Genomic DNA, 12978 nt, shown 5'->3' on the forward strand with positions numbered 1-12978 from the left:
TTTTGGATTGTGTGAGACCCAATGAATATCTGAGCACTATGTGACAGGCTCGATGGCACAGCTGTGACCAAAGTGACTAGAGGATAAGGGAGATTTTGAATTTCTGCACACACTTGTGGACACTGGACACTTTTGGATTGTGTGAGACCCAATGAATATCTGAGCGCTATGTGACAGGCTCGATGGCACAGCTGTGACCAAAGTGACTAGAGGATAAGGGAGATTTTGAATTTCTGCACACACTTGTGGACACTGGACACTTTTGGATTGTGTGAGGCCCAATGAATATCTGAGCGCTATGTGACAGGCTCGATGGCACAGCTGTGACCAAAGTGACTAGAGGATAAGGGAGATTTTGAATTTCTGCACACACTTGTGGACACTGGACACTTTTGGATTGTATGAGGCCCAATGAATATCTGAGCGCTATGTGACAGGCTCGATGGCACAGCTGTGACCAAAGTGACTAGAGGATAAGGGAGATTTTGAATTTCTGCAGACACTTGTGGACACTGGACACTTTTGGATTGTGTGAGACCCAATGAATATCTGAGTGCTATGTGACAGGCTCGATGGCACAGCTGTGACCAAAGTGACTAGAGGATAAGGGAGATTTTGAATTTCTGCACACACTTGTGGACACTGGACACTTTTGGATTGTGTGAGGCCCAATGAATATCTGAGCGCTATGTGACAGGCTCGATGGCACAGCTGTGACCAAAGTGACTAGAGGATAAGGGAGATTTTGAATTTCTGCACACACTTGTGGACACTGGACACTTTTGGATTGTGTGAGGTCCAATGAATATCTGAGCGCTATGTGACAGGCTCGATGGCACAGCTGTGACCAAAGTGACTAGAGGATACGGGAGATTTTGAATTTCTGCAGACACTTGTGGACACTGGACACTTTTGGATTGTGTGAGGCCCAATGAATATCTGAGCGCTATGTGACAGGCTCGATGGCACAGCTGTGACCAAAGTGACTAGAGGATAAGGGAGATTTTGAATTTCTGCACACACTTGTGGACACTGGACACTTTTGGATTGTGTGAGGCCCAATGAATATCTGAGCGCTATGTGACAGGTTCGATGGCACAGCTGTGACCAAAGTGACTAGAGGATAAGGGAGATTTTGAATTTCTGCACACACTTGTGGACACTGGACACTTTTGGATTGTGTGAGGCCCAATGAATATCTGAGCGCTATGTGACAGGCTCGATGGCACAGCTGTGACCAAAGTGACTAGAGGATAAGGGAGATTTTGAATTTCTGCACACACTTGTGGACACTGGACACTTTTGGATTGTGTGAGGCCCAATGAATATCTGAGCGCTATGTGACAGGCTCGATGGCACAGCTGTGACCAAAGTGACTAGAGGATAAGGGAGATTTTGAATTTCTGCACACACTTGTGGACACTGGACACTTTTGGATTGTGTGAGGCCCAATGAATATCTGAGCGCTATGTGACAGGCTCGATGGCACAGCTGTGACCAAAGTGACTAGAGGATAAGGGAGATTTTGAATTTCTGCAGACACTTGTGGACACTGGACACTTTTGGATTGTGTGAGGCCCAATGAATATCTGAGCGCTATGTGACAGGCTCGATGGCACAGCTGTGACCAAAGTGACTAGAGGATAAGGGAGATTTTGAATTTCTGCACACACTTGTGGACACTGGACACTTTTGGATTGTGTGAGGCCCACTGATATCTGAGCGCTATGTCACAGGCTCGATGGCACAGCTGTGACAAAAGTGACGAGAGGATAAGGGAGATTTTGAATTTCTGCACACACTTGTGGACACTGGACACTTTTGGATTGTGTGAGGCCCAATGAATATCTGAGCGCTATGTGACAGGCTCGATGGCACAGCTGTGACCAAAGTGACTAGAGGATAAGGGAGATTTTGAATTTCTGCACACACTTGTGGACACTGGACACTTTTGGATTGTGTGAGGCCCAATGAATATCTGAGCGCTATGTGACAGGCTCGATGGCACAGCTGTGACCAAAGTGACTAGAGGATAAGGGAGATTTTGAATTTCTGCACACACTTGTGGACACTGGACACTTTTGGATTGTGTGAGGCCCAATGAATATCTGAGCGCTATGTGACAGGCTCGATGGCACAGCTGTGACCAAAGTGACTAGAGGATAAGGGAGATTTTGAATTTCTGCACACACTTGTGGACACTGGACACTTTTGGATTGTGTGAGGCCCAATGAATATCTGAGCGCTATGTGACAGGCTCGATGGCACAGCTGTGACCAAAGTGACTAGAGGATAAGGGAGATTTTGAATTTCTGCACACACTTGTGGACACTGGACACTTTTGGATTGTGTGAGGGCCACTGATATCTGAGCGCTATGTCACAGGCTCGATGGCACAGCTGTGACAAAAGTGACGAGAGGATAAGGGAGATTTTGAATTTCTGCAGACACTTGTGGACACTGGACACTTTTGGATTGTGTGAGGCCCACTGATATCTGAGCGCTATGTCACAGGCTCGATGGCACAGCTGTGACAAAAGTGACTAGAGGATAAGGGAGATTGGATTGCTTTTAAAAAAGCAGTTTGCAGAGCAGTGGGTAAACAGCAATGCCAGCCTGTCAGGAAGCCTTAAAAGGCAGCCCAACAACCAACACCACTGATACACCACAATATAGCCTCCCCTTGCACTGCACACACAGTGACTGGTGTGTTGTGCAGGCCAAATCGCTAGCAGCAGAAGCAGTTTTTTTTTCTTCTCAGCAGGACAAAAAAAAAAATTGGGATTGCTTTTAAAAAAGCAGTTTGCGGAGCAGTGGGTAAACAGCAATGCAGGAATGTCAGGAAGCCTTAGAAGGCAGCCCAACAACCAACACCACTGATACACCACTATATAGCCTCCCCTTGCACTGCACACACAGTGACTCGTGTGTTGTACAGGCCAAATCGCTAGCAGCAGAAGCAGTTTTTTTTTCTTCTCAGCAGGACAAAAAAAAAAAATTGGGATTGCTTTTAAAAAAGCAGTTTGCGGAGCAGTGAGTAAACAGCAATGCAGGAATGTCGGGAAGCCTTAGAAGGCAGCCCAACAACCAACACCACTGATACACCACTATATAGCCTCCCCTTGCACTGCACACACAGTGACTGGTGTGTTGTGCAGGCCAAATCGCTAGCAGCAGAAGCAGTTTTTTGTCTTCTTCCCTGCCTAACGCTCTCCCTACAGAATCAGCAGCAAACTCTCCCTATACTGAGATCGGCGTGCACGCCCTTTTATACCCCCTGTGACGCCCACCAAAGCAAGCCAATCACTTGCATGCCCTTCTGAAAGATGGTGGTGACCCCTGCCTATGTCATCACGTTGCCCACAGTGTCTGTGGATCCTGATTGGCTGAAAAAGAGCACAAAACAAACTTTTGAAACGCGACTTTGGCGCGTAAGTCGCCGACCTTGTGGCCGACCTCATCCTAGGGTCGGGTTTCGTTTCATGAAACCCGACTTTGCCAAAAGTCGGCGACTTTTGAAATTTTTCGACCCGTTTCGCTCAACTCTACCCTTTACTCCTAACTACATGCTTCTGCTTTCCACTGCTTAGCCTTCAGCTCTGTAACGGCCCTTGTACATGATAAGAGGAAAACTTGTTCCCAATTGTCGCCAATGCAAACATGCCGGCAATCTCCCCACGAATGAGAACACCGTCCCTTCATCAAGTAATTGGGTTTTTGTGCATGTAGAAGAATCCTTGCTGCACATCGCCCCGTGTAACCAGCTGATGTGTCACCGATAACATGTGCTGTGGATGGAGACAGGACAACGGTATTAGTGATCGTCCTGTCCCCATCATTGCTTTTCTCCCCGAGTAAAGAATCCAGACTCTAATGAATAGAAATGCCGCAGTCATTAGATGGTTAATCACTAATTTATTTTTGAGGAAGGGGAATAGGGAAAGGAAAGATTGTATAATTGTATAGTAACATAATTATTAAGGTTGAAGGAAGACTTTAAGTCCATCTAGTATAACCCACATCCTATGCTAACCTGCCCTAACATGTTGATCCAGAGGAAGGCAAAAAACCCCATGTGGCAAACAGTAAGCTTCACATTGGGGAAAAAAATTCCTTCCCGACTCCACATTCGGCAATCAGACTAGCTCCCTGGATCAGCGCAATTTTCTTTTTGGGCTATGATCAGACAGGATGATAGGGTGGTGCTTGGCTTTCTGCCTTCTGTCCCGGGTCTTTTTCCTGAGCCGATTGATGTTTCCATTCTACAATCCGCATTATGCAGATGAAAACGCTGAAAAAAAAAGCAGTATATACTTTGTAATATCAGCTATATACACGTAACTGTAAGATCTCTCCTACAGACACAGAATTATTATTTGTGGATTATAAAGGATAAATACCATATTGCAACAGTCAGTGCGATGATGATGCAGCTGACCGCCAAGAATATTATCAGGGATTTCTTCTCAGGTGTCATGTCCGTAGCAGGAGTCATGTCCTTAATAGGTGTCGGCTGAGGCATGGTGAGGTCAAGCACATGAGGAAGTGTAGGACGAGGCTTGTATTTTTCGGTCGTCCTTCCAGATCCTGTGATAACTAAAATAACAGAAATATATATTAGTTTATTCCATCTAAAGAATAGAACATTAACCCTTTCCCAACATAGGATGCCATTGTACCTCCTACTTTGGGTCTCCATGTATGTATCGAGCTCAGGAGCTGAACCCGCACCATACCCGGGAGATACATCGGCAAGAGCTAGCTCCGATCTCTGCTGTTTAACCATTTAAATGTCATTGTCAATTACTGGCCCTTAGGCCTTAATCGTGGGCTGCCAATGAGTTGCCAGTCATTGCAGCCAGGGGCATGCGCATGTCCTCAATGGCTGCCATCTCAGTCCTCCTGTGAACCCCTCAGAGTTGCGCCAAAGTTTAGACACTTTTCAACGCTTTTATGACACTTTTTTGGTATAAAAGTTTTGATGAATCGAGTCGTAGATCTGTACATAATAATCATCTCTAGATAGATCTGAATCCCACATATCTAAATATTATCATTCAGCAGTGTCAGTGATGATATGTCCTCACCTTTCACATTATATGTGATCGTACTGACTGGTACATCAGACTCCAGAATGGTGGTGCACTTGTACATGCCTTCGTCAATCTTCTGGATGCCCTTGAACTCTACATAGGGCTCCGCAATGTCTCTTGATTCAAGTTCAAGCAAGTGTGGAAATGGAAGACTCACCGGCACAACCTGGAAAGATAAATGTCAGAGTTTTAGAAGTCACAATTATTTACCATTAAGCTTATTTCTAGCATTGTTATTATTAATGTGGCAATTAATGCCAAAATATTATGGTCGTGTGTACAATGATAAAATCATTATTATAATCTCATCTAGGATTTTTAACCGTATCTTTTAGATATTCTGCCTTTATACTTACACTAATGAACTTTAATTTACGTGACTGCTCTAGCCTGGTATGCCAGACAAATCTACAGTCCAGGATTAGATCTTCATCCTCTGGAACTTCTATATTTCTCTCTAAATTAAAAAGTAACAAAAAACATTACATAAGAAATCATCTAGCTATTCTTTCCCTTTACTTAAAGCATTTAAAGGGAAGGATCAACATAACTTCAAGCAACTTTTCAGAATAAACTGAAAGAACAACATTATATCTGGATATTATATGACTTGTACCCTGCATTTGTCACAAACTGTCTTCTTTACAGGCTCTATCTTTAGGGGTATGAGCCCACAATCCACGAGATGCTGCGGGATTGACGCTGCGTGCCTGCAGTGGCCAGCTGTGACAGCATAGTGGGTGGGATTTCAAAAAATCCAATGTCCACTATGCATCCACAGACGCTCGTGGCTCACCTGTGAAGAATGACATGTGGCGTGTCTTTTCAGACTGCAGCATGTCAATTTTTCTTAAGAAAACTCTAGTTTCCGCAAGAGAAATTACATCAATAAAATATATTGAATGTGCTGAATCCGCACGGTTAAGTGAGCACATCCGGATTCACCAGCATTTAATAGAAGGCAGCGCTTTGGACACAGCGAGCGTGCGCTGCTAGTTCTGGATCGTGGGCACCCAGCCTTAGTCTGCTATCCACTCTGAGCTGGTGGGAGCAGACTAGATGTATTGCTGCTCTACACACAGTATGAAGCAGAAAGATCATGTATGAAGTTATAATGCAATGCTGAGCTGTATGGATGTGAATCAATCTCTGATGTGAGGTAAAAGACTTGATAGAAAGCTCCGCACAAATGGTTCTGTGTCTATCTCTACCCGGTTTCTCTCCCTGCTCCTCACTCTTCCTTTGTCTCCCATCTACTTAGAGTATAATGGGCTGTGAACATGTCCCCTGTCTTGGGTGAGGAAGATGGATTTGAACTGTTTGAATGAACAAGTTCAGGAGGTAGTGGGGAAGCGAAAAAGTGTCTTATAAGTGGGAAAAGAAGCAGTTTTCTCTGATAAGATATAACATTACTGAGAATTCTCTTTACCATTGATTTATGGAAACTGTGTTGAAAGTATAGTTCTATGTGTGAAGGGCTTGTCTCCTAATACAGCTCCTTCCATATGTCATGTTGAGGAATATAGCAAACCCCGTCCTACCCCAGTTCTGTCCATTTTGGAGGAGCTGGTCAAATCAGGCAGGAAACTGCCAAAACTTGCAACATTTTTGCACAACCTCGCATGGTGCAAACATTTTGTGACTTTTTTCAGTTTTTTGCATTAGATTTCTGACTGAAACACTTTGATGATTTGGAGCCTACACCTAAAAGTAACTGGTCACATTACAGTATCTCCTCACCTCCACAGTCTAAAGTCTGAGAAAGATATTTCTCCTGGTTTCTGCATGGAGAACACCAAAGTCCAGTTTTCAAATCTGATAATAAAAAAAGAATTCAATTAAATATGAAGTTAGCATTAAACATGTTCTATTATATTAAAATAAGTCTAATAATGTCCTGATGTGTAACCCCCACCTCAGTCACCAGCACATGGGCGACACACGGACCCTTAGATTCTGCTTATAGAGCCTGTAGGAATCTAATTATTCGGAATCATATTCAGACATTTCAAGATTGTCTGACATGATCTCAGGCCTATTGGAAGTCTTCTGAAACTTGTGGTTTACTGCGCTGTGTGCACAATTATTAGGCCACTGAGTATTTTGACCATATCATCATTTTTATGAATATTTTAAATCACATGTTGTATAAACTTGATTAGCCTGAACAGGGGCATACTGTATCAGCAACGCCAGTGCCTACAAAGAATGGGAAACATTGTACCGGAAAGCGGCCTAGGATAAGGGACATTATTCCAGGATGCCCAGGATGGGGCATTGTACCATGAAGGGTCCAATCATGGGGGACGTTATTAAATAATGGTACTCAAGATGGGGACAATATTAGAAAAAGGGTCAGAATGGGGGACATTATTCACGATAAGAGACAGGTTGGGAGACTATATTACAGAAAGAAGTCTGGAGGGGGCAATAATACAGAAATAAGGTAGGATGAGGGCCATTATTAAATAAAGGAGCTAGGATGGCGCACATTATAACAGAAAGGATCCCAAGATGGAGACATTATTAAATGAAAGAACCACATTTGCCTTCATAGGACACTACAAGGATTCATACAACTAACCAACAAGCAGTTGGGGGACACTACAGGATTCATACAACTAACCAACAAGCAATTGGAGTCCAAGGACTAAATTTTACACTGAGGCCCATTGAACTCTAGTTACGCCACTAGAACTGAAGCAGATCCGGGGATGTGTATTTGTGTAATGAGGGAGGATGTGGACTAACAATATCAACCCCCTCTTAATTTGTGCATAATTATTAGGCAGCTTGTTTTCCTCAGGCAAACTGGTGCAAAAAAAATGTTAAAAGTCTTACAGAGGGATGCAGCACTCCTAAAATTGCTAAAATATTGATGCGTGATCACAGAATCATCAAAAGTTTTGTTGCAAATAGTCAACAGAGTTGCAGAAAATGTGTTGAGAAAAAAAAGGCGCAGATTAACTGCCAAAGGTTTGAGAAGAAGGAAATATGAAGGAACCAGGAGCCAATCTTTAGCATAGGGTGCGCAGACCATGCGCTGGCCATGCACTAGTAGGATTTTTGCGTGCGCTGCGCACTTTTGAAGGTGCGCCAAGCGCACGAAAATGCAACATGGTGCGTTCGGCGCACATCTTCAAAAGTGCACAGCGCACGCAAAAATCCTACTAGCGCACGGCCAGCGCACGGTCTGCGCACCCTATGCTAAAGATAGGGTGTGCAGATCGCATGCAGCCGTGTGCGATAGTAGGAGGAAATGACCGGACGGGGCAGGAAGGGGGCGGGGCTTAGCGGCGCCGTGCGCTGCATGTACAATGTGCTAGTCTGAAACCAGCCTAAGGGAAGCTAAAACTAGACCACTACTGCACAAGACACAAGTGGAAACCTCAAGACCAGGACAAGAGATATCTGAAGACAGATTTTCCAAAGATTATTTGGACTGGTGATATGGGTGTGACTCTTGACAAAGCAGATGGATTGATGTTGTGTCTTGATCAGTAACTGGCACACACCTTCACTCTGACTCAGATGCCAGCAGATTGGAGGTGTGGAACTGCTATGGGTTGGTATTACTAGTTGTGGACTTTTTCAGAATGAAGAGGGGCTCAAAATCTACTCCCAAACCTATGGTCCTTCCAATTTTTAGAACACACTTTCTTCAAACAGTGGTAAGGGAAAAGGATGGAAGGCTTATGGCAGTTCTTGTAAGGAAGAGGCTGGGCTAGATTGCTCACTGATATTTCATAGTTGCCTAATAATTCTGCACACATAGATATTCTTCTTAGAAACACAAAGCCTCACTTTTCTTATATATTGTGGTTTCAGGTTTAATAACTTTTTGGATTGACCGCCAGCGCTGTAGTTGTTCCATTAGAAAATTAATGAAAAATACAAAATTGCCTAATCCTTGTGCACACAGGGTATCTAGATGTATATATAGGACGTAGGATGATACTTTACCGGTACATTTGTTTCCAATGCACAAACAGCTGCATCCATCGAAGAACTCTGTGAAGAGAAGAGACATCATACAATAAATCCCATCATCCAGTCAGAGGAAAGTTGTCACTACTTCTTCTCATAAGTACATTGTTATAATATCTAACCTCTCGTGAAACATTGCTCGTATAGACAGTGACCTGAGCTGTAATGGCGCCATATATTGGAGTATTCTCTCCATCCGGCTACTGGATCTAATCAGCTCTCCAGATAATATTTATTAGTGGCTCTGATTAGTACAGGCGTTATATCTGGGGTGTTATATATCTGGGTGTTATATAAATATATGCCTCTGTGTTACAGTGTGGGCCGCAGAGATCCCAGAAGGCGCCAACCACAAGGTGTGTCCAACATACACGTGTACTATATATATGTGAGTAACCAGTCAGCAGTCACAGCTTTCTCCCGGCAGAGCGCAATGAAAATATTTTACAAGTATAATTTACATATATAACAATGGCTCCGACTCATCAAGGAGGGCGCTTATAGGAGTCGGAAGCTCCTCATTCATTAAGAGGTGCATGTCTACTAATGAATCAGGAGCATAAAAACGTATCGACTAAATACCCTGTATTTGTTATCATCTTTTCTATCAGCACTTGCTGACTACTGTTATATGTTTTACTGCAGGATATTTCTGCACAATTGTCATTTTGTGCTCTCTGTTTGTGTAATGAATCAGGAGCGTCTGACGAGTGGTGTGTGCCTCTGTGCACCTCGCCACAACTCTAACTCTGGAGTAAGATGTCCCACGTAACGAACACCACAGTAAGTCATCAATTAGATGATCTGTGGCATCACGCACCCATCCTGCCCCAGCTTCACCATTTTAGTGGCTCTGGGAGGAACTGAGATGAAAACGCCAAAAGTCGCAACATTTTTATGCAATTTTGAGTTGCTCAAAATTTTTGCGAATTTTCAAAGCCATTTCTGACAGAATTCTGGTAAGATGACTTTGATGAATTGGGGCCTATATATTTTCTCTGACTAAAAAAAATAAATTTTTTAAAGTACCTTGATTTTCTGCATGGCCACCGGCACAGATGATGTTCTCCTTGAGGCAGGTATCACAGTGGGTAACAGATTGTATCATTAAACCTGGAGGAATGCACAGACAGTATTAAAACCTTCTAATGATACAGACAATGATAACATCAATCAAGGGCTGAAATCAAGTATAAAATGGACTTACCACAACTGTTTGCACCTGAAAAATGAGAAAGGACAAATTACTGAAAGTTTTGGCTGTCAGACTCCTACAGTAACAGTAATGTCCCGGACTGGAAGACATTACAGACTAGTGAGGAGAAGGAAATAAGAGGAAGGACTGTACAGGTGGCTATGGGGAAACCTAGAGTTGGTGTCTACTAGTATTTCTACAGGAGGCTGGGAAAGGCTTGTAGAACTGTATCAGAACTTACCATGCTTATTTGGGCACCTGCCTATAAAAGAGAATTAAAGAAATGCAGAATTATTAATTAAAACCAAAAGAGCAGATAAATACAGTATATAATGGGGAGAAATAAAACCTATTCCCTTCTTGCACTGCTATTACTTCCAATACATCAGTATTGGGAGATCTCTGTACATGGGACATGGGGAAATGCTTCTATTCCAGGCACAGCCTGGCTCCGCAAGAAGAAATATCTCACTTACTGTCGTTATATTCCTCCACAATTTTCCGCACTTTCTGTAAAAGCCGGTGGAAATGAAGGCCGACGGTTTGAAGGAGTTGGGCCCCTACAATGTACAAAGAGAAGGATTAATGACAGATATTACAGGCGACTCCGTCTATTAGTGTTACCCCACCTCAGCCCCCAAAACACATTATTATCAATTTTGCATTAGTAGCAGAAAGTGAATTTTTATCTACATGGAAATGTAGAATTTACCTGTAAAGTCCGAAAACTCAATCAGGTCCACACATCTCTTGTATTCAGACACTATTTCTGATATGGCGAAATTATCTGTAATGGAATAAATACAATCATTATCGGTGTCAGATCCATCCATCCATCCTACATGAAGAGATGTAGGAAATGTAGTGAATAGGAATGAGAGAATTACCCAGCATCTGAACGTCGTCTTCCAGGTATTGCACCACTGCTCGTTCAGCAGATCTGGCATACCGCTTGATGGTCACAAATTCATCAATGTTTTCATTGACTTGGCTATTTATGTAAATTTTAAACTTCTCCATAGCCTTTTCGCCTCTGCGGTTACATTGAATGCAGCCGAGAGACGGTCCAATGAGGAAAGATGTCACCAGGCACAGTTGGAAAAGCCATGGTTTGGTCTGGATAAAACCAGACATTTTGAAATAAAATCAAACTAATCGCTTCTAGTAGTCGCTAGTCGCTAAGTCGCAGAGAAAACAGAACTGTATCCCACAAAGAGAAAACAGCACTGATGCAGTTTAGAACCTCACACAGTGTCTTATAGGAATCTGCCTTTATGACATCACAAAGGGACAGTGATGTCATAAGGAATATGCAAATCATGCTCTGTGATACATGAGGTATTAGGAAGCCCAGAGGATGCCTTTATGACATCACAAAGGGACAGTGATGTCATAAGCAATATGCAAATCATGCTCAGTGACACATGAGCTATTAGGCAGCCCAGAGGATGCCTTTATGACATCACAAAGGGACAGTGATGTCATAAGGAATATGCAAATCATGCTCTGTGACACATGAGCTATTAGGAAGCCCAGAGGATGCCTTTATGACATCACAAAGGGACAGTGATGTCATGAGCAATATGCAAATCATGCTCAGTGACACATGAGCTATTAGGAAGCCCAGAGGATGCCTTTATGACATCACAAAGGGACAGTGATGTCATAAGGAATATGCAAATCATGCTCAGTGACACATGAGCTATTAGGAAGTCCAGTGGAAACAAATATGTATCACACATCACATATGGAAATAATGTCCAGAACACATAAGATATCAGAAGGGCTGAATAGTATGTTCACACCATTCACATGGTAAATGCAGGGAGCTTTTAACCCTTGGGCAATGGGCAGATCAGTCACTGGGAATGGACCATTAGTCTCATAGTCGGGAATTCATTGTAATTGAAGCTGTAGGAGTTTTATTTCCAGGCCTCATCTTGTAGATTTTTACAGATATGAAGAGACATCACGCATACGCTATACACATATATACACATTTTTGTATATATACTGTTACGTGTTACAGAACCACTTAGCAACCAGAATATGTTGTGAAGTTATATGTATGTATAATAGGTTCCATGTGAGATGCCTGTCCCTAATGCATCAGTTTACAGGCTGCGCCCCTGGGCAGAGGGGACACGATATTCTCCTTTTGTAGACCCCGTTACACTGGTGGCCGGAACCTGCCGATGTTTACTGTGGGAATTGCAAAGGTGGGGGGAGGGCGGACAAAAGGAGAATATCGTGTCCCCTCTGCTCAGGGGCGCAGCCTGTGAACTGATGCATTAGGGACATGCATTTCACATGGAGCCTATTATACATACATATAACTGCACAACATATTCTGGGTGCTGAGTGGTTCTGTAACATGTAACATATACATAAATATACTTACTGTACACATGGACACAATCACTTTATATATGCTGCACACATACAGTATACACGTACAACATATATACACTTACACTACATATACAGGCTAGGCAATCATCATGTACATAAATATATATGCTACTCACAAATTTACACGTTCACTATATACACAGGCCACAAACATATATACACTTACACTATATACAGGCTAGGCAATAATCATGTACATAGATATACACTACCGTTCAAAAGTTTGGGGTCACCCAGACAATTTTGTGTTTTCCATGAAAACTCATACTTTTATTAATCAAATGAGTTGCC

At 42.9% G+C, this 12978-nt stretch overlaps 1 protein-coding gene across 1 annotated transcript; it reads right to left on the reverse strand.

The window, feature by feature from the left end:
* Positions 1 to 4105: 4105 nt before the first annotated feature.
* LOC141100499 (uncharacterized) lies at positions 4106 to 11581 on the reverse strand. The gene is made up of 9 exons (XM_073589060.1): positions 10988 to 11581; positions 10752 to 10835; positions 10517 to 10537; positions 10288 to 10302; positions 10110 to 10193; positions 5450 to 5550; positions 5088 to 5259; positions 4401 to 4596; positions 4106 to 4291 (listed from the first exon to the last, which is right to left on the reverse strand). Exons 1-9 carry the CDS (start codon positions 11220 to 11222, stop codon positions 4183 to 4185), a joined length of 1017 nt encoding a protein of 338 aa, XP_073445161.1. The 5' UTR covers positions 11223 to 11581; the 3' UTR covers positions 4106 to 4182.
* Between the last annotated feature and the right edge of the window lie 1397 nt (positions 11582 to 12978).

Source organism: Dendrobates tinctorius, unplaced genomic scaffold (genome assembly GCF_039654945.1).
Source record: "Dendrobates tinctorius isolate UK_male_01 unplaced genomic scaffold, ASM3965494v1 ptg000011l, whole genome shotgun sequence".
NCBI lineage: Eukaryota > Metazoa > Chordata > Amphibia > Anura > Dendrobatidae > Dendrobates > Dendrobates tinctorius.

Bases quoted from the DNA above. Each gene is read 5' to 3' on its own strand.
- LOC141100499 (XM_073589060.1), bottom strand. From the start codon at position 11,222: ATGCCAGATCTGCTGAACGAGCAGTGGTGCAATACCTGGAAGACGACG. The intron at 4,597-5,087 runs GTGAGGACATAT...CTGTTATTTTAG, and splicing joins GATCACATATAATGTGAAAG to TTATCACAGGATCTGGAAGG. The intron at 4,292-4,400 runs GTATTTATCCTT...TTTTTTTTTCAG, and splicing joins GCACTGACTGTTGCAATATG to CGTTTTCATCTGCATAATGC.